This window comes from Oryza sativa, chromosome 7 (genome assembly GCF_034140825.1).
Source record: "Oryza sativa Japonica Group chromosome 7, ASM3414082v1".
NCBI classification, from domain to species: domain Eukaryota; kingdom Viridiplantae; phylum Streptophyta; class Magnoliopsida; order Poales; family Poaceae; genus Oryza; species Oryza sativa.
The window spans coordinates 20,977,331-21,005,173 of record NC_089041.1 but is presented as its reverse complement, the minus strand read 5'-3'; the positions used below and the strand labels follow the sequence as shown (position 1 = coordinate 21,005,173).

Genomic DNA, 27,843 nt, shown 5'->3' with positions numbered 1-27,843 from the left:
TCGAGTAGAAAAGAGAAGAGAGAGAAGAAAGCGGGCTACAGATTTGTAGCCGGCTGCAACACGAACTCCAATACGTTATGAGTGTATGAGAGGTAGGACCAGATATTAATGATGTAGTATATTTTTATAGATAACTATTGTATGAATAGGCTATTAGATTGGCTATAGATGATTTGAAGCCAGCAGTTGGCTATACTATTGAACTTGCTCTTAGCTCCAAAATGGACTGGAAGTACCAAGAGGTAAAGCAATGATTGGAAAAAACTTTTTTTTTTGAGTGGACAATGATCGGAAAAAACTTGGCTTATTATTACTGATTTTACTACTCCCTCTGGTTCTAAACATGAGTTACTTTAGTCTTCTCAACTCCTTCAAATGCGAATTACTCCAGAAATTTCAAGTCGTTTAATTTGTTTACGCTATTCTTTCATCCTTGCTGAAAATAATCGCTACCACTCTTGAATAATGAGTTTAGCATATATTTTTACTACTACACTTTGATCCTGTTTGGGGGAGCTTGTCCCAGCTGCAGCTTTTCCCAAAAGCTGCTTCTGCTAGAAGCTGCCCTAAACAGTCCACATCTTCTGAGAATCTGTAATTACAAATTCTGAAAAATGAACTAAGAACCCAGAAGCTGGAGAAGCTGGGTTTCAGAGCTTTTCTAGATTCTCAGAAGCTGGCTACCAAACAGCTGCTTCTCAGAATCTAAAAACTCCCCCAAACAGACCCTTTGAATCCAAGCTATTACACTTTGAATCCAAGCTATTATACCAGATTGTGAGGTTAACTGGCCTTCAATTTATTCTTTGGTGAACTGGTGGTGTACTGCAGATGAAACCTCAAACAGAGCTGTTGATGTGCTGAATGTGCTTAGAGACCCATAGACTGGCTCTGTGGAGTTGGAATTATTTTTGTTGCACACGTTTCTACGAGTGACTTCTCCACGTACTCCCTCCGTCAAAAAAAAAAAAACGACAAACCCTGGATTTCCATGTCCAACGTTTGATTGTCCGTCTTATATGAAATTTTTTTATAATTATTATTTTCATTGTTGTTAGATGATAAAACATGATTAATATTTTATGCGTGACTTGTCTTTTTATTTTTTTTTCATAATTTTTTCAAATAAGACGGACGGTCAAACATTGGACACGGAAACCTAGGGTTTGTCTTTTTTTGGGACGGAGGGAGTAGTCCTACCTTTTGTTTTGCAAGGAAGGCCATCATGTAAGCAATCATATTAATTCTTGGAAATGGTGATGTGATAACACTATATAATCAAGAATCCTATACTAGTATGAGGTAAACGGTGATGAGTCAGCTTTAAGCCGAAGATACTGGGATTGATTCCAGAATATGACGATAGTCCAAGAGAATGTGATTATGTGATCTCCAAAAGATGGCACCTCATGGTTTAGATAAGAGGAGAAAAGGTCAGAAAGTGACAGCAGCCATGCATTAATGCATATGAAAACAAATTAACGGTGAAAGATTACTTGCTCGATCTGCATGCTAGCTTAATCCACTGACGTAATTGTCCATGCACATCGCCTCAAAAGAGTTCCAAAATCAATTCTTTCCTATGGTGTAAGCTCACCTTTATCCATATCCTGATGACATGTCAAAGCAGCAGAAGATACAGGCATTTCAGCTGCTGAAATTTAATTCCTTCCAATACAGAGGCCGGCGATATGTAATTCCATATAAATTAATGAAGAAGATGAAGATATGTGTTGGCTTTCAGCAGAGTTTTGTACAGACTACTTCTGTTTGTCCACATCCCTCGGATGGATCAAGAGATCCCTGAATATTTTTATATCTCATCTTCAGAATCAATAATCTCCATGAATCCTGATCAGATCGAGGTCGCCTATCTGGCAATGATTAACCCGTACGTGACAGACGATACAGATCGATAGCTTCCATTTGCGCTTTCCTCTTCTCTTCCTCCCTGAACTGAACTGCGTATCACACTGTCACAGAACTGAACTAAACTGGGCTGAACTGCAAGAGAAGTCAAAGGCCAGAGGCCTCTCAGTCCAGCCACAAGATGCGGCGAAGTTTATACGCTAAGATCACGCGCGCTGTGGCCCCGTACGCATGTGCATCTCATACATTCCGATCCACTACTACTTGATTAAGCATATGTTTATTATCATAGTATCATATACAGTAAATAATTATATAATACCTCCGTTTTTTAATACATTATACCGCTGACTTTTGTCACACGTTTTATCATTCGTCTTATTTAAAAAATTTACGTAATTATAATTTATTTTGTTATGAGTTGTTTTATCATTTAAAGTACTTTAAGCATGATTTATATTTTATATATTTATATAAAATTTTTAATAAGATGAATGGTGAAACATTTGTTTAAAAGTTAACGATGATATTTATTAAAATGAGAGGGAGTATGTATGTACGCAGCTAGCTAACTCGTGGATTTTAGCTGTGCTGTCGTCAGTTCGATCTTACAGTTGTAAAGCACACACCATTGTTCCCGGCCTGTAATTAACCTGTGAGGCACTAGTCCCCGTGATGAGTGCCGCAAGAGATGCTGAGATTAATTGCTGCTACGAGCATAACATGCCTGGTATTGGTCCTAACAAGTTAACAAAAAGTGCACATATTAATTAGCTTTTGAAGCCAGGGGAGAAAAAGAAATAAAATGCAGGTATTTTAGGATATTGTACTATATATTAATAAAATGCAATGGAGGCTATCAGAAAGCTAGCTAGTGATGGGGATAAGATTACCCTTCATGATCATTTCGCTATCGGAATGGCCAAGTAGAGAGCGCCACTGCACCATGGTGGATCTATTGGGTGCCATAGAATGGCCCCCACCAAATCCGCAAGTGCAGTGAACGTAAACATTCTCCCCTCTTCTTCAGGGAACGCACGCCTGAGAATACAACCAAGCCTGTCAGACCAGAGCAAAGATCAACTGATCAAGCGTGCGGCAAGGAAGAAACATTGCAATCCTAGCATACTCCTCTGGTTAGTACATGAATTGGTAAATGCGCATGTAGGTCTCGGCCACGGTTTTACTTCATTCGCTGGAACGATGATATAGGCATATAGGTGTTTCTTTTTTTATTAAGATGGAGATGAAGTCCATGCCCGTAAATGATAAAGTCGTTAGCATATAATTAATTGAGTTTTAATTATTTCAAACGTGAAAAATAGATTTATTTTATATTTTAAAGTAACTTTTAAGTTTTCGTATAAGACGCGTATTTTAGCAGTTTGAAAAACATGCTAACGAAAAACAATGAAAAATCTACATCTAAATTAGAAAAAAGAGAAAAGAACGGGAGAGTATCAATTTTGCATGTCAATCTAATTAATTTCCTCAAATAATTTTCTTAAATATGGTCACCTCCTAATCCATGTCCAAAGCTGCCCTGTGCTAATCCATGAAGAGGACATTGCAGTGTCCTAGAGAGTGCATTTTTATATAAAGAAAACTAACTGTATTCAAACCAATTTAGCCAGTAGATACAGACATGCATTATTTCATTTATCAAAGGGAAAACACATAAGTGCACACACCATTATACACATGGCACATCGAAGAATGTGTCTCCTATCACATGGTTAAAAAGAGATAGAGATTAACGACGACTCTTTAACCTTACTGAAAAGTTTTATTGAAAAATGCATCTGTGTATGCTTAATTTATTTTTCTCTATTTCGAATACTTGACTGTGGTGTTTTATATCCATAATGTACTTATTTTTTCCTATTAATCAAATATTCCTTTGCTTTTGCATCTTGGAAAAGTGAGAGAAAAGAAAAGGGGAAATTGGTGGGTTTGGGGAAAATACTCACACGCTTGCTGAAGAAAAAGTGATGGCAGGCAAACTGGAAAAGTGGTAGCCATCGAATGCCTGAGGATATTTGCCTGCCAAAAGTGCCAAATGTTTTCTCCCGATAACGCCCTCGGACCCATAAAAATAAGTGCATTATCTCTTTTGACTCTTTTAATAGATCAGTCCCCAAGAAACATTGGAATTTGCAGATCTAAAATTACTTTCCAACGTCTTGGAAACCATCTGAGTATACAATGTTTCATACGAATAACATCGTATATGCTTCACTAAAACATTTTGAGGTAAATATTCATTTCTTGCTTAATTTAGTAAGGTAGGAGTATTAGCCTCTCAAAATGAAATTGGGATAAGCTACAGGTTATAAGTTATAACCAATTTTAAATTTCAGGATTACTTTACTTTTTTTTCACTTTCTTCGCTTAATCTCAACTTCTAAATTTCTATAAAAAGGTTTTGTCTTAAAAAAGTCATTCCTGTTGCTTCAATCATATCCTTTCGCAGTATGGGCAGCCACGGGAAAAAAGACGCCGGACAAACCTTGAGCTTCTATGCTAAATCTTTCTACTCGGTCTATTTCCAAATATGTTTAAAATTTCTCATAACCGTTCCGAATTTAATTTTTGTTCCTCCTTAATCTTTGTGAAGAACTTAGAGGGGTATATATTTTAAGGGTCTATTCATTTTGAAGAAAAACCAAAAGATTTGGGTTCCTAAGAATTAACTCTTATGAGTATCATTCGGTTCATAGGAATATACTACATCCGTCCCAAAAAAAAAGTAATTCTAGTTTGTTTAGCATATATTAAGATTTTATAAGAAAGACTATAATGCCCTTATTAAATGATGTATAGGTAAGAGTGAGAGGGTAGTTAAGGGTAAAACAGAGAGAAATTTGAGTGAGAAGTGATTAATGGGACCATTGGTACTTTACAGTGACAACTATTTAGGACAGATTCAAATCCTAGAAATACAATTATTATGGGGCATAGGTAGTAGATATAGAAAAACCAAATGAAAATTTTCTTTCCCTATAGACAAAACATAGCAAATTTTTCATCCACTCAAACATCTTGAAAAATTCCTATGAATTAAAGTGTGGCATTCTTATTCCTCCACTTTCCTATTCATATGTGTTAAAATTCCTCCAAAATGAATATCTTATGATGGAGTACATGGAAACATTTTGTAATTTCCATATAACTACCATGGGCTTCTGTGAAAAATCCATCATGTATAAATAACCTGTTCTCTCCCATTCCCCATCCTCTCCTCTGCTCTCCATTTGCTCGCGGCAGATTGAGTGTGCCCGTGTGAGATAGAATCTTTTTGCCCTTCAAAAAGAGCAAAGTGGCAGTGCTTTTCCCTCCGGTTCCTCGTTTTGGTAGTATTCCATTGTTCCTATTACCACTTCCCAACGAACTAACCGAAGCCCCGGATACAACAAAAGAGAAGACGCAAAGGAATCATCAGAAGCAGCAGCAGCACGCGACCATGGGCGACGCCGCCTCCAACCAACCTGTAAGTTCATCTTGGTTTTTGCCGTTTTGCTTTGTGTGGTTCTTCGTCCTGATTAATTGCGAGAGGTGAACGAGTTTTTTGACCTTGTGTTTACTGGAAAGGATGGAGGATTTTGCTTTGTGTGTTTTTTGCTGAATTTTTTTGTTGGGTGTTTGCAGGTTCTTGCGGCGAGCGATCTTGGCCAATCGAACTTGGACGCCGGCGCCGGCGCGGGAGCAGTCGGCGGCGGCGGGTTCATCGCCCTCGACGTCAGCGCCCTCTCCTCGCTCGCCGGCGACGGCCCGGACACCACGGCGGCGCCACCACGGACACCGGTAAGTTGGATAGACGCGAGCGCGCGCGGCGATGGCGACGTCGGCGATGTACAATTGTACATACATACGAGCCTCCGTTTCTTCCGTTCGTTTCCAAAGATTTGATTGATTCTTTCCTCTTTGTGTGGTTATGCCGCGGACGCGACGCAACAGAAGGTGGTGAGGTCGCTGTCGAGGAAGGGGGAAAGGAAGCCGGCCGACGGCGACGGCAATGGCGCCGCCGGTCAGTCCACCTATAAATCTCATCCAATCAAAGATTTCATCACTTTTGATATCAATATCTTCAGAGTTTTCTATTTTCGCTTGGCATTTGTTGGGTTTTTTTTTTCAATTCCATGGAGATTTTGTAATACTCAATTCGATCCTGACAGTGACAGATCGGTTACCTTGTCACAGGATTTAGCTAGTAATCCAAGCTGACAAGTGACACCTATGGCGAATTAGTTTACGTACGGGTCAGGATTAATCGAGGCCGTGTGTGACTTTTGGCACTCTCATGTGCAGGGACAGGCAAGAGGCCGCCGCTGTCGCCGCTCTTCGTGCATGTGGCGGCCGCCGACGACATGGGCGGCCTCGGCCGGCTCGTCCACACGCCGGTGGCCGGCACGCCGGGAGGGAAGTCCCGGCGGCTCGGGCGGCAGCCGGCGGCGCCGTGGCTCGATCCCCGGAGGGTGGTCTTCTTCTTCGCCACACTGTAAGTCAACTGGCAATAGCCACTTATAGCAAATTTTATAGCAGAGGTGATACTCATCTCTAATTTTGTTCACGTCATTTACTTATTATTAATTAATACAACAAATTATCTCTAATACACTTGCTCCAATTTACCATAATATTTCTTTCTTTATTTGTTTTCACTTAATTCATTGGTCTGTTTCTCTTATTTCTCTGTAAGTTTGTATAGAATTTGTCCGGATGACTTCTCCTTTTTTTCCCTTCTCTTTTCCACTTATCTTTTCCACCTCATCATGTGATCCATAGTATCTCATAGTATCTTGATGCAAGAGCTAAGAAGTCCATAGTACTTGCTCTAATCATTTACAAGTGATAATACTGATAGTATAAGAAAAAGAATAAGTTCAAAACGGTAAATATCTGAATAAAATATTTACGAGTTGTGCAGTTTCCCAATAGCTAGAAGTAGAACCATTTCTTTTGAGCTGCTACAAGTACACTCTTGCTAATTTCTTGCTAGTGATTAGGCGAAAACCGTGGTACTTAAAGAAAAATAATTGACGAATTTCCTAAACCGTAGGGCACAAGAGTTTAATTGTCCTGTTGTCCCCAACAACGCAAAAAAAATGTGGAACATGGCCTCGTATTAGCGGCTGCATTAATCTGCAGCCTTTTCAGATCGTAGTAGGTTCGCTGCGACCGGTGGATGAATGAATGGGTGATGCGTGCAGGAGTTTGCAGCACAAAGAGCGGCCGGGTTTCTCGTTGGCGAGTCTACGTGTCAGAACTAGTTTTAGTTGTCAGCTCCGGTTTGGCTACAGCGATATACGGGAGAAAAGACGGCGACTGACGAACAACCGTTCTCGTGTACAGTATGATGACCCTTGCTTTAGAAAAGAAAATCCTTCATTTTTTGAGTGACTTTTGGACAAGGTTTACTGAACCTTTAAAAGTCACTGAATACTGCTTCCGAGCGATTTTGTTGATAACTGTGATAACCCCTTGGTTACATGTGTTCTTTCCCCTTCTTTGCCAACTCACCCTTTTTTTTTCCACACTCATGTTATGGAATGATGTGTTTTTTAAAAAAGAATTATAAGAAAATTACTTAAAAAATAATATTAATCTATATTTCAAATTTTCTTATATTAACACTTAATTAATCACGTATTAATGGGTAACACTGTTTTCGTGCGAGAAGGTGTAGTTCCTAAGTATGGAGGTGAACAATTTTAGCAAACTCAACCTTACTGACGAAAACAGTATAAAGTTGAACAATTTTACCAAAAAGTTTGACTTCTGGTTTGATTTTTTTATTCAACTTGACTAGTTATCGAGCGATTTATCAATGTGTACCTATTCGGTAAGTCAGATAATGGAGCGGCCATCGTCACATTTATCAACCCTCCTTTTTTTGGTTTGGTTTGGTTGATCTTGTAGGTAGAACTCTGAATTTACGAAATCGTTTCATTCATCAGTACTGCACTCTTCAGAGATGGTGAATGCTCATGTAGGTTTTCTGCTTTTCTGCAGGTCAAGCGTTGGAACGTTGATCCTGCTTTACTTCACACTCTCCATGAGCAAGATGGGCGGCGACAGCGGCGGCGGCGGCAGCAGCGATGCTCGGTGAAACGCCGGCTGTTGAAACTGAAGAAAAATTTTCGTTTTGTTCTCAAACCTCAATGCAATCTGTAAAGGAGGCATGATGTTGCTACAAAGACCCAGGCATCAAAAAAACTGATGCTCTTCTAAGGGTCAAGGAAGAATATAGAGTGAATGGCAGTGAAGAGATCAGGCTGAATGGGGTCTGATGGTGAAGTATGCGATGGTAGTTGCATTCTCTTCTCTGTTGCTGTCATGATTTCTTCAGTTATTTTTCTCTTCTTTTTTTTGCATAAAAAGGGGTACATCATACATGTCGCTTTGAAGCGATGATACTAGATTTTTCATCCTTGATGTTGTTGCAGACACACAAACAATCAAAAATACAAATGGACACAGATGTATTTGAAAGAATTGTCTTTTACTCATATGTCATTTCCGTAAGAGTGGTAGTACATGACTTCAACAAAGAGTTAAACGAACGAACAAAGAATATGACACACAGCTCACAAGGTGGTGATGATCTACAAAATGAATTAAAACCCTCTCTATGCACAGGTGATGCTAACCTAATATGGGACACGTGAAAAATGCCGGATAGTGGGTAGTTTTTTAGACTTTTGGATTCACTTCACAGCTGCAGAATAGACTTAAAAGTCCCTAGCAAAAATCTTTTGATACTCAACGTGAGTGTTAACCATCTCTGACAGATAATCGTAGATTCTAATTGGAGCCACCCTGCAAGAACAGAAACAGATTTCTTAAGATATTCAGCTCAATGCAGACAAATTCAGGACACCTACCTTAGCAACCTAAAATGAACGCTTTTTTTTCAGAAGATTTTTCAACACAATGAAAATAACAATGACTATATCCGGCATTTTTCAGGATGCAACCATGCAGTTGATTGACAGCCACAGCTGCCATTACATACTACTCAGGAAATAGATGATAAACGTATGTAGTTTGCCATTTGAAAAGACTGAATTGTGAATTTATTCCCACTTTTTATCAGACGCAAACATAGTATCAAGTGTGCAACAAGGACTATATCTTTGGAACATTTTCCCCTTGAGCTGCTGCTGCAATTTCCATCTAACCAGATTTCTGATCAGCTCAACCAGACTTCAGTGACTGGAGGTATGGTTCAGGATGGCCCTGGTCTAGCAGACAAACTACAATATTGGTTGAAGCACATCTTACCAGAGCTCCATTCTGGTACTTACAACCACATATCCACAAGATAATTTGCGTAGTGCGAAAAGCAGCCACAAAATAGATGTCACTCCAAACAATAACACCCACCGGAATGAATGCAACATGTGTCAGAAAAATGATAGGGAAATAAACAACAGAAAGAAGAAAAAGAAGAGTGAAAGTAGCACAGGTTAGTTTCAACTTTCAAGTGTCCTAATTGGAAACTAGACCCACTTTCGGCAACTTCTAAAAATCCCTCCTGTCTAATCCAAGAGTGATTCTTCAACAAAAGATCCTAGTGGTCAAAACTAGAAGACATCACAATGAAATTCGTCATGGAGGATATCTATATCTTGTCCACATGTAAACATATTTACTGATGGCTACTTATTTCTCTGAAAGCATTATGAGTCTAGTTTATCTGGCAAATTTTGGACAGTGCAACCTAGTGTTTTACCTGATTAATTAGCAATGAACTTATGACCAAAACAATTTCTGCTGTTGAATAACTCAGACAATGAAATATACATTTATTTGCTGTGCACTATGCCTTATTCATTTAGATACAGAAGCCACCTAGAAGGTGGTAACACAAATTAAGAGTTAATAAAAATAAGTGCGGGCTAAGGTACTCTTGACATTTATCAAAACACATGTACTTTACAAGACGCAGAAGAGATAGAACGTGGTGCTAGTACCGTTTTGATATGCGTGGCATGGCGCACTTCTGTTTCCTATCATGGAATATCCTCACAACGACAGCAGCTGTTTCCTCTATAGCTTTTCCAGTGACTTCTGCACAAACACAAAACAAACTACACTTCAACATATGAAAGTACAAAGAAAAGTGTTTCCACAAAGACAATTAAATTGATCGTACCGATGACTGGCCATATAGGATGCTGGGCGAAAATTTGATTGGCATGATCCAACTCCCCCCTGACATGTTCCATTTCAGCATAATTGCTTTTTTGCCCATGAAATCCTAGAGTTTTGGCCCTTGCCTTCCTGATTGCTTGAAGAACCACAGGGTTTATTGTCAATCCAAAAATCTTGTCTTGATCAATCTCAAAAAGGGACTTTGGAAGATTCACTCCCATTACAATTGGAACATTTGCCACTTTATACCCTTTTTGAGCCAGATATATTGACAATGGTGTCTTTCCAGTACGTGAAACACCAACAAGTACAATGTGTGCACGGTTAAGGTTCTGTGGCTGAGCACCGTCATCTTGTTTGATGGTAAAATCAATAGCTTCAATTCGTCGGAAGTAATCCTCAGTAAGTTGACCCTTCCGGCTAGGAGAACTTCGTGGAATTCCAGATGGAGCAACACCAATATGGGAAGCTATGGCTTCAATAGTAGGACGAAGAATATCATTGGATGGAACACCCCAAAGCTCACAGGCCTTCTTAGTTGCCTCAGCCATTGAAGGATCAGCAAGAGTATATAAAACCAGTGCTCCTTCTTTTGCTGCTTGCTTTACTATCTCAATAAGTCTATCCATGTCATCAATCTAAAGCAAATTTGTAGCAAAAGACAAAATAATCAATATCAAGAAAACTACACAGCTAGCTTCATTTATCAGTCAATGCAAGTGCAAATTAGGGTCAGTGACTAATACGCGAGGTTTCTAAACTAGGAAACCAGAATAACTCCTTTTGTGCAATAGTGATTCAACCAGACATACAATGATCATGGCAAATTGGCAATAAGCACACCTCCATGCCTGAATATCCAAAGTACTATGGTATTCATTTGTTCTGTGTCCTAAGATACGTGCAAACAAGTGAACACTAAATTTTCACCGATGAAACAAATAGAAGTGCATGAAGGAGTAACCAACCATTCAGTTCTCAATTTACACAACTTTTAGCCATACACAACTCCATGATCCACAAAAATGTCAATGTCTGCATCACTATTTAATAAAAGTATGCCGCATCAATATTCATCTTAAGTTCCATGTGGAAAGTCTTTCCTCCATTAGAGCACAAGCAATTTGTGCTTCTAACTGGAAAGTCTTTCCTCCGTTAGAACACAAGCAACCTGTGCTTCTAACTGCGAGCATATTTTAATAGCAGCCATTATCATCTAGTAGTGATAGCATGAAATAAATTTTATTTCTTCCATTCTCAAACAAATATAATGTGAAGTAATCCCAAGTACTCACACGCTACTGACCTTACTCTAAATCTGATCTATAAGGCTATTAAAACAAGCTGAAAAGAAGCAGGAGACTTATCTCCACACCATTGATTATGGTGTAGATTAATCAGACATATATATACAGAACATCGCTCTTATTATACAATTGTATTTTCAGAGTAAACCCAAGAGTTGTATAACAAATAAAATTATGCTTTCAATTAAACTATAGTCTAGCTTGTGAAAGAAGATTCAGCTGGTTCTTCGAAAGCTAGATGCTGATAATTAACAGTGAAATCAAGTATCTCAAATCCCTAATTAGCCAATCCTGATAATGTACAGCAAGGCAAGGGACAGGTATGCAGCAACCAGTCCGAGAGAATAAAGTGTACATGTGCACCGATCATCGGTAAAGGATAACAGTTTATGTTATACAGCACAAATCTACAGCTAAAATCCAAAATCCCCTTTATTCCCAGAACAATTGATATAGTTTCTATGCACTATGTTGGCATATCATGATTTTCCAGCAAGAACGAAAAAATTAAACTATTGTACGAAGCAGACATATCTGGCTGGACAGTGGAGACCATATATATCCCAAAAATTGAAGAATCAAGTCAATAGAGGGCGGCAAAAAAAATAATAAAAAAAAAGAGACAAGGAGAAAGAAATGGATCTTTACCCCGTTGAAGAGGTGTGTGTTGACGGCGCAGCCGCGGTCGACGAGGCAGTGCTCGAACTGGCCGAGCGCGGCGTTGACGGAGTGCTCCGCCGTCCACCCCGTCCCGTCGGACACCATGTAGATCGACTTCGCCGCCTCGTCCCTCCCAACCACCCCGTAGCCATCCTCCTCCTCCACCGCGACCTTCGCCGCCGCGGACGCCGCCTCGTCGGACGACGGGTGCGGCCTGGTCGGGGTCGGCGGCGACGAGGCCCCGCCGCTGCCGCGGTCCCGTATCGTCGGCCACTCCAGCCGCCGCCCGGACCGGTGCGCGCGGGCCCGCGACCACCGGTGCAGCTGCGAGCTCCCGAGCTGCGCGGGGGAGCGCGGGGTGGTGGCCGACCCGGACCCCGACCCCGCCGCCTCCCGCTCCGGCTCCTTGTCCGGCCCCGGGCTCGGCAGCGCGGCGGGGGTGCCGGGCGTGCACGAGGGCGGCGTCAGGCGGCGGCCCTGTAGGCGAGGCGACGGCGGGAGGAGCAGCGACGGCGGCGGCGACGCCAGCTTCGCGCTTATCATCGAGCCGAACCGCGGGGACGTCGACGACGACGACGACATCCTCGATTCCCCTACTGAGCTTGAGCTTACTACGCGCGACGACCGTACGACGAGGAGAGGGATTTTTTCTTCTTCTCGTTTTCGCTTCGTGTTGGCGACGAGCCGACGACGTTTGGGTGGGGTTGTGAGGCGCGCGGCGTTTTTTATGGCCGAGACGACGGTGAAAAGAGAGGAAAAACGTGGGACGCCGACCGGGCGCCACCGGGGTTGGACTCGGCGACTAGCGGAATGAATAGAAATGATTGGTGTTTCGAGACGATCGAGCTGGTTTTTCGGCGTCTGCTCTGCTTGCCGTTGGAATCTGGTCTGGACAGCGTGCGTTTGCACGGGTCGTACAGCGGTGGTGGTTTCGTTCTTTGTTTTGGCCTCCGGCGTCAGTGCGTCAGCCCGTCACCATGTTGATTGGATGCGGGTGGTTTTATGGATCTTCAGGGAATCAGGGCTCTGCTCCGCTGATACACTCGTCGTTCATGTGTTCTCTCTTCCACGGCTCGTTAGATATGGATACGCATACGCCTGTTCTATTGGAGAGTATAATTGGACTTGGACCCACATATATGTTGTTTCCGTGATTCAAAAGTCATGTAGGCCAAACACAGTTGTGACAGAGTGAAGTTTGTGATGTTTTTTAATACCAAGTATAAGTGAGGTCCTAAGGTTGAGTATTATCCAAGACTTAGTAATTCGATACTGTAATATATAACTTAAATTTTGGATCCTTTTATAGTACACTTGGTGGTAGTAGTATAGTATAATTTAAATCTAACCATTGATTTATCTTGTGTTTTTTTTCCTCCATCAATTAAAACGTAGGCATATTTTTGCCAAAGATTTTAGTTGCCGATGTTGCCGCTGAAAAATTCGTGGCCGGAGAAGCCTCAACCCTGTAGCAGCATTTGTGCGTTTGTGGTAAAAATATGGCTGAATGATGTCGGGGCCAAGGGTGTTGGCCTCGTTTCTTGTGTGTTCAGCCGATGACTAACTGCCGCGTCAGAGACTGGGTCATGTGTTGTCTCTTATCATTTTTCTCGCCATCTCAGAAATGAAACGTCTTAATTAGGAACAAAATATCTTCAATACACCAACTCAGCAAGCGTGAGTTCACGGGGTATCAACTGTTCGTCAACAAGTTAATTCATATACATCCACATAAAATCAAGTTGGTATGTATTAAGCTGATGGCAAGATCTAGTTGCGATGGCCACGATGCGTCGAACCAGTGATATGGTAGTCGACGGCGGTGCAAGAGCGACAGCTGCCTGACGATCGACGATGTTGACGCGGATTCTATCGAATCAAATGGGTTGTCCATCAGTTCCATCGTCACTGTTGCACTCTCAATACGCAGTTTGTGCCCGGTTCCATCTAACCACCGATAATATTTAGTTTTTCTTTACTATTTTGTACCCATGCTCATCTCTACTACACATACTACAAGTGGGATGTAGAAAGAGATTTAGTCCATTTGATTGAATCGAGTGGACGGCCTATATTCCTCCAAGGGTATCTTTGAAATGTCCTAGATTTCACGGTAGCTAAGATGACAGTATCCCTAGAATAAATTATCACTACACCTTGTTGATTAATAATTCAATAAATAAATAAATATTGTTTGCTATGTACTACTCCCCCGTTTTAAAATATGTTTCTGATTCGTAGTAAAATATAGATACATATATATTTTAGAACGGATAGAGTATGTATTGTGCCAAATAAAAGGTCAGGAAGCAACCCTGTGTATTTTCCAACCTCATAATTTTGCACATTTTTCTCTTAAGTCAATAATAATTTATGCCGGTAAAATATTTTAAGCCTAGCATTAGTACATAAATACATCAAGGTGTTGAAAGTTGTAGAGATAGCCCCTCTAACTCCAAGACTCCAAGAGTATATTAGCCAAGTCTTAAAAGGTTCGTATTCCTAAATATGTTAATTCTTGCGTAAAATACAATCTATATTATCGTACAAACAATAATATTGTGCCTTACAGTTATAAATATAATAATGTATAGTTTTGTCGCCCAATTGTGACAAAGAAGGAATTCTGTCTTAAAATTTTCAGTAAAAACAAAACAATGAAAAAAAAAATCTTATGCTGCCGCTGAATTGAGCTCTTCAACTATGACTACGTAATGAGCTGCAGTAAAATATAACAGTGGCAAAAAACAAAACATTATCACCTTTGCCGGTTGCAATTGCATAATCAGTATCCTCCTTTTTTCTCTTTTCTCGATTGCGCCCGCCCTGCCAAAGTGCCAAGTGCGAAGGTTTTACTACTAGCGGTTGGCACACAGGATGACGCGTAGTACGTCTCCGGTCATATCCAACTCCTCCGTCACGAGCTTACACCCCCCAAATCCCCAATACCTCAACATCCCTCTCGCCAGTTGACCAAGACATTTTTCCAGCAACTGATGTCATGACAACATCAGGTGAAGCCACGAGGATATCATCGGTAGCCTGGCCCCAAGGCAACAAAGACTTGAGCCGCATGCAGTGTCGACGGCACAGAAATCTGCCGCTTCTTCTGCCGCGTTGCGCCCAAGCAGCACTGCAGCAGCAGCCGTGTTCGCCTGCAGGTGAGCTCACACGCGGGCGCCGTACGTGGAGCGAGTCGCACCGTTTCTGCGGCAGTCAGCGCCGAGACCTCGCGGAGACGCGGACGCGCGTCTGAAAACCGCCAATCTCCCGCCGCCCCTGCCGACCTCAGCGCGGCCTGTGGATTTGGGAGGAAAATAATGGGCGCAGCACGACGATTTCGGCCGCTTTCTGCCTCCGCCCCCGCCCCCACACACACCGACCGCGATCAGCGGCGACGTCCCTATCGCACTACTAGTACGTACTCCTGCGTGGCATAGCGCCGTAGCCATTGTTTCGGCCTGCTAGCTGCTGTCATCGCCTGATCGGTCGCCGTGTCCACGAAGGATTGAGGTTAAATGCACGGTCTTTTTATCAAATCCAGTGACTTTGGCCGTATTTAGTTGTTTTGATAAAAAAAATTGACGTGTACTGGTAAGTATTTGAAGTATTAAACGTAAACTAATAGCAAAATAAATTATAGATTCTGTCTATAAATTGCGAGACGAATCTATTACGGAAAAGTATCTAGAACTTCTTCCGCTGGCCCTTGCCTAAATCCGCTATATATTTGACACGGATTTGCCGTAATGCTGGAACTATGGCGAATGCATCTATCGTCATTAATGCATAAATAAATATACCAATTAGTAGTGATTGAATTCCTTCTATGGTTATACATGAGAAACCAGTACGAATATAACCTACATGTCCAATCGAACTATGAGCTAGAGGTTTTTTGACTTTCGTTTGAGCTATCTGCTCTTCCACTGGGAGAGGGTTTGATTGGGATTGTTTAAGCAATTCTCGTAATCGTCGACCCCTTGCCAATTGATTCTGACTTGTTTTATCGAGAGCAGAGGCGAATTGTGCAACCGTTGTTATATCGCTCGATAATGGGCATCTCAAGCCTTTTCCATTTGAAGGTACGAATATAAAAGGACTATGTCAAACCTACGAAATAGAGATGGCCTACAAGGGGCCATGGGATTAAACAAAGAGAGGCAACTTATGATCAAGAAGGGCATTAGTGACTATTTTATCGGTACCTGCCGGTGATGATTTGAGAATAAATAAAGAAGCGATTGAAACAACTGGCGAGCGAATGTTTGGATCATATGCTGCCTTGCCGCCTAATTAATCTGTCATTAGCAAATGTTTACTGTAGCACCACATTGTCAAATCATGGCGTAATTAGGCTCAAAAGATTCGTCTCGCAATTTACTTGTAAACTGTGCAATCGGTTTTTTTCGTCCACATTTAATACTCCATACATGTGTCCAAACATTTGATGTGACGGAAAAGTTGGAAGTTTGAAGGAAAACTAAACACAGCCTTCAACAGTAGAGGATCCTGATCAGTCCATGAAGACGTCGTTGCATTTGCCTATGATCCGCAAATGAGTGTAGACCCAAAAATGTTGTCCTAGAAAAATATGGGAAACAAAATAAACTAGTATATGTTGGTATATATATATTCTCCCTGTCTTTTTCTTTTAATATGATTAACCTTTTTTATTTTATAAAGAATACTAATATACATTATTTTTTTACCAGGTACTAATATACATTATTATATGCTCGAGTTTAACTCGAGCTCGAACCGAGTTTGCTTGAAAACTCGAAGATGGATTGAGCTCATCTCAAGCTTGTTTCGGTGAAAACCCTAGTCCATGGCCAACGGTGCCAACCTACTTCTCCTATATAGGTTCAGTCAAGGTGCATGTTGCCGTCTATAACGTTATTTTGTCGTAAGTCAATTTCGTAGGCTATATTCGGTTGCAACTGCTACAATTCAGCCAGCACACCTGTTGCGCTGATACAAAATACAAAACTACAAAGTCATCGTCGTCTTCGTTACAAGATTGTTCTACCTCATAAATTTCGGTGGTTAGTGGCACACTCGCATGTTAACACCACTTTTCCTTGTATCCTAATTAAGGTTGTGTTCTAAGGTGAGGGTTGGGAACCCTCACCCTAGCATACAAAATAGAGTGGTAGATTAGTACATAATTAATTAAGTATTAGCTAAAAACTTAAAAAAATGAAGTAGTTGTATAATTTTTAAAAACAACTTTTCTATAGAAAATTTTGGCAAAATAAGACATCGTTTAGTAGTTTGGGAATCATGCGTGTCAAAAACGAGCAAGAGGTTGGGAACGTTCACATACGAACTCAGCCTAAGTATCACCACCCAATTTATCAGTCTTTAGTACACTTTGTTAGCCAATTACATTGACGATTTGGAATACAAAAGGAAATACTAGCCATAGACCTCGCCAAAAAAAATGCTATAACAACAAAAAAAATCTTATAGAAACTTCATAGGACTGTCACAGAAGACCGAAAAATGATTAAGTTCTACACGGAACAAGTAAATTTTGCAACAATCCAAACAGGGTTCCGTTGCAAATAACCTCGTAGGGTGGCAAATGCCACAACATCAATATTTGCACATAGATGTGCAATAGTTACATGTACGCACGTGGTAATCATTTTAAGCTAACACTAGTACCTCTCACTAACAAAAACATCCCCGCCCACTGATTTCTAATGGAGATTAGCTTATTTCTTTTCTTTTAGAAAAAAGTTACGGTTGTTCAGAAAGTATCTCAAGATACCTAAATTTTACGCTAAAAAATTATAGTTGAGGAACATTACTTAGAGGTATCAAATTTTACACTAGAAAATACATTACCTCCTAGTAAATTGTATTTAAGATACATAAATTTGTTCGGTGGGTATAATCCAGTACATACACGAACTTGTTAGAAGGTGCGTGCAAACCAAAACCAAAAGAACACAAGGCTAATCTTGCCAATTTGAGTGTTAACTAGGATACTACATAAACATGTACACGAGAAAAATGCTACGTAGACATAAATTTGTCCAGTAAAAAGTTTAATGCGGCCTAACTATTGTACAGATAAAGACATAAAAAAGAGAAGCAATGCAAAGATAGAATAAAGAATAATAAAGCACAAATCAAATTGTTATATCATGTCTCATGCCAACCTATATGTATACGTTGTGTCCTAATAAACGTTTAACTTGGTAAAATTAGCCATGACATGTCCTTTTGGTTTTGGTTTGCGAGTTCATACACCAAAATACATTTTACAAATTTTTATACTAAATTATACTCCCTCCGTACTCGTAAAGGAAGTCATTTTGGAATGCGACACGGTCTCCAAAACACAACTTTGACTTCTTGTTTCTACAAAAATATTTATTGAAAAGTGATATATGTATACTTTTATGAAAGTATTTTTCAAGACAAATCTATTCATATGATTTTTACATTTTCAAACTCAACAACTTAAGAGTTATTCATGATTTATATTCCCAAGGTTTGACTTAAACATTGTCCTAAACTACTTCCTTTGTGAGTACGGAGGGAGTATCCACCTAATAAGTTTGTGTACCGCCAATGTATTTTTCTCTTTTTTTAACCATAGATTAGCTTTATCTGTAATAATGGTGAAGAAAAGTCCATTTGAGATTTTTCTAAAAGAACCAAGTGATGAAAATCCAGTTTTGAATCACCTAAAAGAAATCTAGTTCTGAACCTTTAGTAATGCTTTCCCACACTTAAATGATGTGCCTCGAAATGATCTAGAATTATCTCGACGCCACTTAAATAGAAAATCTTGGTTAGGAGAGGGGGAATGTTTTGCTCCATTTCATTCTAGGATTCAAATTTTGTGGAATTTGATCCATAAAATGAGTTTGCTTTTGCCCCATTTTGTATTTGATTTTTTTTGTCTTGATTGATGTATTTGTAATATTGCACTACAATGTATATGTTATTTAATTGAACTTTTAATATTTGCCTATCTTAAAAGAGCGGAGTCATCATCCTTCGATCCCTTCCTTCCACCATGTGCAACATGCATGTATGTGGAACATAACCACTAGATTCAATGCTTTATCCTCAACCACTCTCTAGGCCATCCCTAATTATATGGACATGACGCGTTACAAGTCATGGACATGTTACTAGTCTTTATAATATTGTACTAATGTTGTACCAACATATAAAGTGAACCAACATGCCTTTCCCAAGTCCAACTGAATGCGGAGTCTGTCACCACCACCAACATCCACAAGCTCATTCATATCCAAGCCAAAAGCATGATGTTTCATTTGAAACTTTATACTTTTCTACTAGCTTCTTTATTTCTTCAAAGTCAGTGGTTCAGTATTGTGGACAAAAAGTTCAAATACCAAGTGAAGATTTTTTTTCTTATGAAACACAATTGTCTTAGATTGAAAATTGGTAAATCATATCAAACATTTTTGTACTTGAAGTTTAAGTTCACATTTTCTAGATGCAAAGAAATAGACACATTGCATTCCAAACAACATTATTTTGAAAATGCTCAAAACTGGGGAGGTGTGTGTGCCTGACTTGAACAAGAAGGTGAATGAGACACACCTTATAGATGTCTCTATCCTGTCAATTTGAAAACCCAAAAGTATTTTCTCTGTTTATCAAGAGACATGATTTGGTTCCTTGAGACTACAAGAGCTTATTTCATGACAAACTAAGAGAACTTCTGGTATTGTAGTCTTCCAATGCACGAATTAATCAAAACCTTTCACCATTACTTGCCTTGTAATTCTGACACTAAGAAATCAGTAATTCAAGTATTATGTGCAACGTGGCAAAACTATTAAATTGAAAGTACATTTTGTAGTGTGAATACAATCATAAACCTGGATCGAATACAACACCACTACATTTATAATAGAGTATATGTTGAATTTGCCAAGGAAATGACCTTGGTGCTTCATGTTTTAGAAGTCAAAAACAGAAAACAAAAGGAACAAATTATACACACATCATTTTTCATGAAGAGCCCAATAGAAATGTTGCTCCAATTAGCCCAATAGTGTTTTTCTTGTTCCATTTGTTCTAGGTCCATATACCTTGGGGGTTGTAAGTTCAAGTGCCTTAATTTGGTTTTGGTGATTAATAACAAATCTAACTATATGAGACTAACATTTTTATGAGCTTTTCTTTGACTAGCCTCATTTGGATATGAAAATAAAAATGATGGGAGGTATGTATTAAACTCCACATATTCTAATCTTGTATCTCTTGTGGATCTAAAATATAGTGTGAGCTCTCTCATTTCTTAATTAATTATGTGCATATGCATTCTTTCATATCCATATGTATGCACAAATTGAGGGGGAGGTTATTCTATATTTTGTTTATTGTAATATCTCTATCTTGATTTGAAATCATCTTTCATCTCATCTCCCTATATTGTTTATATCGGGTTATTATCCATCACCAAAGAGAGAAAAGATTGAAAGATCTTGGCTTAAACAATTTGTGTAATTGTTGCTTTGGTGATAGATGATAAACCCATGTTTATGGGATTAACTTCTCCTTTACATAAGTTGTCAATTAGGTTATTTCCCAATAATGAGATGTAGTAGACATGCATTCTTTTGTGATGGACCTTAATCATGACAAGGATGAACTGCATGGAAATAAAGCGATATATATCACTTTTTATCTCCTACTTTTTGATAGGTTCATATATATGATTTCCATGTTATTCGTATATAAGTGTGAGACTAATGTTTACTTGAGTCTTATCTTATTTAGTCTCATTTACATTAAGAACATGAAGATCATGAAGGTATGTGTTTTTGTTTATCTTTATCATTGCTACATGCCTTCGTGTATAGGATAAACTCCATTGGTTCTTCTTTACTTATGCATACACTTACATCTCTTGTATATTTTTTTGTATGCATATATTTAGGGGGAGCAAATCCTATACATTTATTGTGAATGTTCTAGATCCATATTATTTGCCTATTATTTATATCGGATATTTGCACTTGAGCTTGCGTACGAGTATATGATACTTGTGGTGTTAATGAATACCTAACAAACATATTCATATCTTTCATATGCAACCGGTTGGTCATCAAGTGGATGATGATAACTGATTTGTTGGTACTAATGTTCTCCTATGAACTGTGCAAAGGAATAGGTCCCACCGTGATGAGGCTAATGGATGACATCATGGGTTGATGGTCACCAAGCCAAAGACATTGCCATGTTGATAAGAACGAAGTAAGCTTATGATGAGAAGAAAGTCTTAACAAAGGATGATCAAGACCTCGGCATAAACATGATTCAACCGAATGGTCATAAGTGTTGATCTTGGCTCAAGCATTAACCACAAGTTGGATGGCGCAAGGCAAAGGTATAATCAAGCTAAGAATGTTTTCTTAGTTTGTTCCCGGTCTTGGTGTTTGGTGTAGATCAGATTTGTTAGATAGGCGTTGTACTATCAAGACGGGTCTATGAAGCGAGCATGTTTCATATGCATGTAGGTGCATTTGGTGGGATTGTCTAGCTAAGTGTAATGAGTTTTCTTAAGTCCCAAACAAAGAAAGAAGTTGGTACATCCTATAAGTTTGGGTAGCTTAATGTGGTATTCTCCGGTGGAGTATCCTTCGGAGTGTGAGCCCTTTCTCCTTGCTTTAAGTTGTGTTTCATGGATGGAAATTTCATGAGTTGGATATCCCTTTGAATAAGCTTTTCATAGAGTCCAAGAACGTCAAATTCCGAGACCCGAGTCAAGAGATATCATCATTTTACTAACAGCTGGTTGTGCTGAAAAGTGAACTGCGGTATGACCGCAGCCCTTATGGCGGTCTGACCAATGTGTGTTGTCTGGTCTGACCGCTGATCCTGATTTTGAAGGAGGTCTCATCTTGACGATACAGAGCCGAAGACGGTCTGACCGGAGCCGATGGCGGTCTGACCGGCATGCCTATGGCGGTCAGACTGGCTAGCCATCGCCCGTGCATTAAATGCACTGTAATGACTAGTTTTCTAGCCATTACAATAGAGAGCGGCATGACCGGCCACCCCATGGCGGTATGACCGCCCAACACCTGGGAGTTCGGGTTTCGCCTCCAACGACTAGTTTTGGTGGTTGGGGGTTTATATACCCATTCCCCAGCAGCAAGGGTAGGGTTTTGGTACTCCATTGCATTATCTTGAACCCTTGCAAGAGCTCTCACACCCTTGTGCATTTAGTTTATCTAGTGAGGTGTTGGAGAGTGAGTTAAGCCAATCCAAATGCATTTGCTTCTTTGTTAGAGCTAGTGTGGCACTTGATCATCATCGGCAAGCATCCTAGACTTGTTACTCTTGGAGGTTGCCACCTCCTAGACGGTTTGGAGGAGTTGCCCGGTGACCTCTCCAAGAAGGTTGTGTAGGAGGCCCGGTGTTGATTGTGAGTGGCTCGGTGTTCGCCATCTCCAGAGTGGAGGAAGAACGACCATAGTGATAGAGGCTTATGAGACCACTTTGTGGTTTGAGCGGTGAAGTTGGACTCGCCTCAACGGTGACATAGGAAGTTGGCAAGCTCCGAACATCAGGTGAAAAAATTCTTTGTCACTTGTCTTCTTTATTTTGTGCAAATTTACTTTGAGCAAGTTTACATACTAGAGTTTATTTGCGCTATTATCACCCTAGGCTTGCAAATCTCAACATAGGCTAGCTTCTTAGTGCACTTGCTTGAGATTAGTTGATTTAGATTTTGAATTGTGCAAAACCGTTTTGATTTACGCTTCCGCATACAAAACTCGGTTTTAGCCAAAAGTTTTAAAACCGCCTAGTCAACCCCTCTAATCGGCCTCCTATCCTACAGGGGTCTCAGCCCAAAGTGAACCGTCACGCGCTCCATCCTCTATACCCTATCTCTACTACCTACCCGCTCCTCTCTATACCATAAATAATCCCCCTCCCTCTTCGCCCTCAACCATTCTTCACAGCCGCCGCCAAGGCTCTAGGTTTTGTCGAGCTCCTTCCTTTGCCATAGGCTCAGCTCGTCAAATATGTCTTAGAGTCGCGAAGATCCTCTTGAAACGCTTCGGATGGGGTAAGTTCTTCAACTTTTAGGTGCTTCTTTTAGATCTATTTTATTATATTCCTTTTCGAGATGTATTTTCCAATGATTTCTTCTTTAGATGAACTCTAGATGATTCATTTTTGGATAGATTCACGGGTGACTTCTTTTTAGATGGATTTTTTTAGACAATTCCATTTTTAGATGGATGCGATTCTTTGTTAGATGGATTTCTTAGACAACACCTTCATAGATAGGTGTTTACATACTTGGTTTTATGTTTTACCCTTTTTTCATATATAATTCTTTCGTAGATAGGTGTTTACATATTTGGTATTTATGGTTTACCCACTTTTCTTTAGGTAATGCCTTCGTAGATATGTGTTTGCATACTTGGTGTTTATGGTTTAACCACTTTTCCTTAGGTATCTTTTTCGTAGATAAGTGTTTACATATTTAATATTTATGGTTTACCCACTTTTGCTTAAGTAATTTCTTCGTAGATAGGTGTTTACATACTTAGTGGTTTACCCACTTTTTCTTAGATGATTCCTTCGTAGATATGTGTTTACATATTTGATTATTTATGGTTTAACCACTTTTCCTTAGGTAATTTCTTAGTAGATAGGTGTTTACATGTTTAATACTTATGGTTTACCCTTTTTTTTTTTTGTTGTATCTACATCTTTTTTATTTATAGGTTTACCCCTTTTTGTTGTATCCACATCTTTTTATTTATGGTCTACCTGTTTTTGTTGTATCTGCATCTTTTTTTTATTTATGGTGTACGCACTTTTTCCTCACAATTAATGTTGTAGGAGCGACTGGTCAACCCTGACGGGGTGCTTGGTGATGCTGATCGCCGAGCGCCTACTGGCCAACGACGTCACGGACTACATCCGCTTCCGCGCCGTGTGCAGCCCCTGGAGGCAGCACACCGAGGACCCACGTGTCGGCGACGGCCTCCGCCCCAAGTACCTCCCCAGGTCGTGGATCATGCTGGAGGAGACCCCCCCGGCGGCGGCGCCGTTCCGCAACCGCCTCCTCAACACCGGCACCGGCGCCGTCCTCGCCGTCGACGTCCCGGAGCTCAAGGACCACGACGTCATGGGCCCCACCCTGGGCGGGCTCCTCACGCTGCGGGAGCGCGGCGGCGCCCACGTGCTCCGCCTCCTCCACCCGTTCACGCGCCACCTCACCGAGCTCCCCTCGCTCGTCACCATGATCCACGCGGCGTCGCACGACCCAAAGATGGTGGAGCCCGAGTACCACCAGCCGACGGCCATCGGCCTCTCCGACGACCACAAGGCGGTGGCCGTGTTCTGCGGCCTGGTAAACAAGGTCGCCGTGGCCAGGCCCGGCGACAGCCACTGGAAGTGGGTCTACGTCCCGCACTTCCACCTGGAGTCGGCCGCGTCGCTCGCCGGCTGCTTCTACGCCGTCTCGCACGTCTACATCTACCAGCTCGAGAGCGACGGCGCGCGCGGGGAGCCGAAGCTGGTGCCCGTGGCGTACGTGCCCGTGGACGCCCCCTCGTTCCGCCTCACGCTGGTGGCGGACGACGAGAGGGAGAGGCTGATGCTGATGAAGGAGGTGTTCTACGTGCACGCGGGCGAGGAGGTGCCACCGGAAGGGCCCGACATGCTGACGATGCCCAGGGTGTGCGTCGCGTACGCGGTGGACATGGCGGCGAGGACGATCGCGCTGTCGAGGCTGGGCGCGCGCGCGCTGTTCATGGGCGACGACCGCGCGGTCTGGGCGTCGCCGGGGGCGTTCTCCCCGGGCGTCGCGGCGGACACCGTCTACGCCGGCCGCCCCAACAGGCTCTTCACCGTGCACGAGTGCGGCATCGAGGCCGACCGCCCGCTGACGGTCGTGCTCCACACGCACGGCCTCGTGAGCGGGCTGACGCGGCATGCCGTGTTCGAGAGCGACGACGGCGAGGACCTGAACCCCATGGGCATCGTCGAGACCGTCTCCAGCTACGTCGCCAGCGACCGCGGCGGCGCGGCGCGCCCGACCATGTATGTCGCCAGCCATGCCCGCCGCGGCCGTGGCCGTGGCGTGTAGTTCGGCTGATAACTGTGGCGGTGATGACTGATGAGGAATTCGCTCTGGAATTTCCTCCTGAAATAATAAAAATAGTGGTTGGTTCTTCCTGAAAAAATGGCATGCTGCGTTCGTGGTTTCTGTGAAAAAAAAAAAGTTCCGTATGTCGGTATGTGCTGGATAGAGTAATCAGGTATACTGATGATGATCATGATGAGTAACAGCAGCAGAAACGTTACCTGAAACCAGGTCGCCGTTTGCAGAAAAGCAGGACCAGCGATCAGTAGTCTTACCGCATAGAGAATGCAGGTTTACAGGGCACCGGTGAGTTCCCAACTCACGCGCACGTTTTTCAAACTATTAAATGGTATTTTTTAAAAAAAAAATTATGCAAAAGTTGCTTTAGAAAATTATGTTAATCCATTTTTTAAAAAAATAGTAAATACTTAATTAATCATAAGAAAATGTGTCGCTCCGTTTTGCGTGCGAACTCACCTCCCCAACACAGCCATGGAATGCACGGTATGTGCAAATAGGAAGCAAATGATAAGTTCTTTGTGAAGACATTATATTACACCTCAATTATGATAAATGTCACGGAGGTACTCATATGTGGTAAGTAAAGCAGGACTAAGGATCAAAAACAAGATGAGTCCAGAACTGCCTCAAATTAACTTGAGTGTACATAGATACTCAGATACAGGCTTTCAGGTCTCCACTGTGATCCCGGTGGCCTTCATAAGATGTTTAGAAACAGAGTAATATAGCAGCATTCACTCGAACAAGTATTCGTTAACCGAAACCTACATAAACATGTTTGGGTCTCATATATCATTTCAACATGGTAATTTGACAATGAAAGCTAAACTAGTTACAGATCCTCAACATCCTGCTTGGATGATGTAGGGCGACCTTGATACTCCAGTTTTGTACCTAAACTTGCTGTGATAACCCTGAATTTCAGTCTTATCTTCTCCATTATATCTTGAACTTGCTCGTCTTCTGGGTTCGACAACGGATAGCTTCTCAACAGTGCAGCTAGTTGCTCAATGTTTTTCCTGACCCGAGCTGAGAATGCATCTTGATCAATTGAAACCAACGACGTCCAAACATCCAGACATCCCTGATAAAAACCTAGTTCTTCACCTACCTGAAAACCATTCTTTAAACCAACCTGCCTTCCCTCTTCTTTTCCAGACACCAAGCCCTCACTATAACCATTCTTGAAACCCGTTTGATAGTGTGTCTCATCTAAGAGTACTGATGGTTCAAGGAAATCAAAATCATCCTTAGGTTTCTGATCCATGGTATTAATAAGAACCTAAAGATGTTGCAGTAAACAGTTCCTTAGAGAGGGATTCCAAAAGGTTGCTCAGTAAGAAAATGTATGCATACCTAAATGCAACAAGACAAAAATATTAATATCAAAGAAACGAGAGATGGAAAAGTGCAAACAGAACTTCTGCTGAGTTATGAACAAAAATGTGTTGCACGTCAAACAAAGCAAAACAAAAAAATGATGATTCACTAAACTACGTACTCTAGACGTTTGAAACTTTACAATTTTTTTATGGGTATATCTAACATTAACGTCATGTTCCACTTCATCAAGTAAGAGAAATTAGGATGTCACCATTACTATTGACTTTTTCTTTTGAAAAAGGTTATATTGACTATTGAATGCAGTGCGAGCCAAACTGTATGATGTCAAATGTTATGACTTCAACAAGCAGAGTCATACAACCTCACACAAAAATAAGCACTACACAACTCATTCGAACCATCATAAATCCCTTGCGTAGTTGTGTTGGATTAACGCCAAGGTTGGACAGAAGATAAACAAGGTGGTAGCTATTCAAACAAAGTGGTAGCTAACCTTCAGGATTCAGGAATAAGGATACACTATATTCTAGTAATATTCAAAACTTCCAGCTCCTAAGTTTCCTAAGCAGCACGATCACATTTTTTTGGTAGAAATACCCTATATTAGGCTATTACTATTAGCTTTCAATATAAGCTAGGATCAACACTTATTATTTAAAAGAACACCATGATCACTAAAGCATAGCATTAATTAAGTCTTCATCATACCTCTAAACCTTCAATTAGTATGATATTCTAAGGATTGAAATGCCCAAAAAGGAAATAAAAAAAAAGGAAGATAAAACCTACGTTTCTCCAGCTTTACAGAACAGTAAGTTTCCCCAAATCTCGCTTCTATCTTTACGATGCTCTTGGCTTCTACTACTACCAAACAAACAAACCAAAACAAGATGTAGGAAAGCCATAATCACGCTAGATGTCACAACTACTCGAGAATTGAAAGCAGTCAAGCTGAATTAGGAGTCATGATTTCAGTTACCCTTTGCTCACTAAAAACAAAAAAAACAAAAAAAAAGTTACCCTTTGCTCAGTTGCTCCCGGAAGAAGGCGTCAGTTTCCGCGATACTTCTGGAACACGCCGCTGCAGTTGGAGTCCTTAGCCACCGCGCTTTCCGCCGCCTACTCAGGGCAGAGGCGAAGGCCGCTGATAGCAACGGAACTGCGCTTTCCCCGGTCTCCGCGGGCGAAAGAGGCGGGGCGCCGCACGGCCCCTCCGCCGGTGGACCAGGCGAGGCGCCGCAGCTGGCGGGGGGACGACGCGGTGGCGCGGCCGCTGGGCGCCGCCGCTACGACCGGAGGAGGAAGGAGGGTAGGAGACTCACGTGTGTGGCGGCGGCTCCAGCCCAGTGACCTCTAGATGAAGCTTTTGGG

The 27,843-nt window shown here is 41.4% G+C and overlaps 4 protein-coding genes across 5 annotated transcripts; 2 read left to right on the top strand and 2 right to left on the bottom strand.

Annotated features, from left to right (window-relative positions):
- The first annotated feature begins 5,119 nt into the window (after positions 1–5,119).
- Positions 5,120–8,390, top strand: LOC4343451 (uncharacterized). Its single transcript, NM_001422181.1, has 5 exons — positions 5,120–5,359; positions 5,518–5,673; positions 5,827–5,896; positions 6,178–6,367; positions 7,882–8,390. The coding sequence occupies exons 1-5, from the start codon at positions 5,333–5,335 to the stop codon at positions 7,976–7,978; spliced, it is 540 nt and encodes a 179-aa protein (NP_001409110.1). The 5' UTR covers positions 5,120–5,332; the 3' UTR covers positions 7,979–8,390.
- Positions 8,358–12,689, bottom strand: LOC4343450 (probable pyruvate, phosphate dikinase regulatory protein, chloroplastic). The gene is made up of 4 exons (NM_001422180.1): positions 11,982–12,689; positions 10,028–10,664; positions 9,846–9,942; positions 8,358–8,688 (listed from the first exon to the last, which is right to left on the bottom strand). Exons 1-4 carry the CDS (start codon positions 12,573–12,575, stop codon positions 8,601–8,603), a joined length of 1,416 nt encoding a protein of 471 aa, NP_001409109.1. The 5' UTR covers positions 12,576–12,689; the 3' UTR covers positions 8,358–8,600.
- Positions 12,690–22,923: 10,234 nt separating this feature from the next.
- On the top strand, positions 22,924–25,207 carry LOC4343449 (uncharacterized). The gene is made up of 2 exons (XM_015790014.3): positions 22,924–23,073; positions 23,859–25,207. Exons 1-2 carry the CDS (start codon positions 23,069–23,071, stop codon positions 25,108–25,110), a joined length of 1,257 nt encoding a protein of 418 aa, XP_015645500.1. The 5' UTR covers positions 22,924–23,068; the 3' UTR covers positions 25,111–25,207.
- Positions 25,208–25,738: 531 nt separating this feature from the next.
- LOC4343448 (uncharacterized) lies at positions 25,739–27,803 on the bottom strand. Of its 2 annotated transcripts, none has more exons than XM_026027026.2 (2): positions 27,493–27,803; positions 25,739–26,484 (listed from the first exon to the last, which is right to left on the bottom strand). In XM_026027026.2, exon 2 carries the CDS (start codon positions 26,393–26,395, stop codon positions 25,961–25,963), a length of 435 nt encoding a protein of 144 aa, XP_025882811.1. In that variant the 5' UTR covers positions 26,396–26,484; positions 27,493–27,803; the 3' UTR covers positions 25,739–25,960. The 2 variants fall into 2 exon arrangements, with proteins under 2 accessions (XP_025882811.1, XP_025882810.1); XM_026027025.2 differs by having other exon boundaries at positions 25,739–26,410; positions 27,493–27,640.
- Between the last annotated feature and the right edge of the window lie 40 nt (positions 27,804–27,843).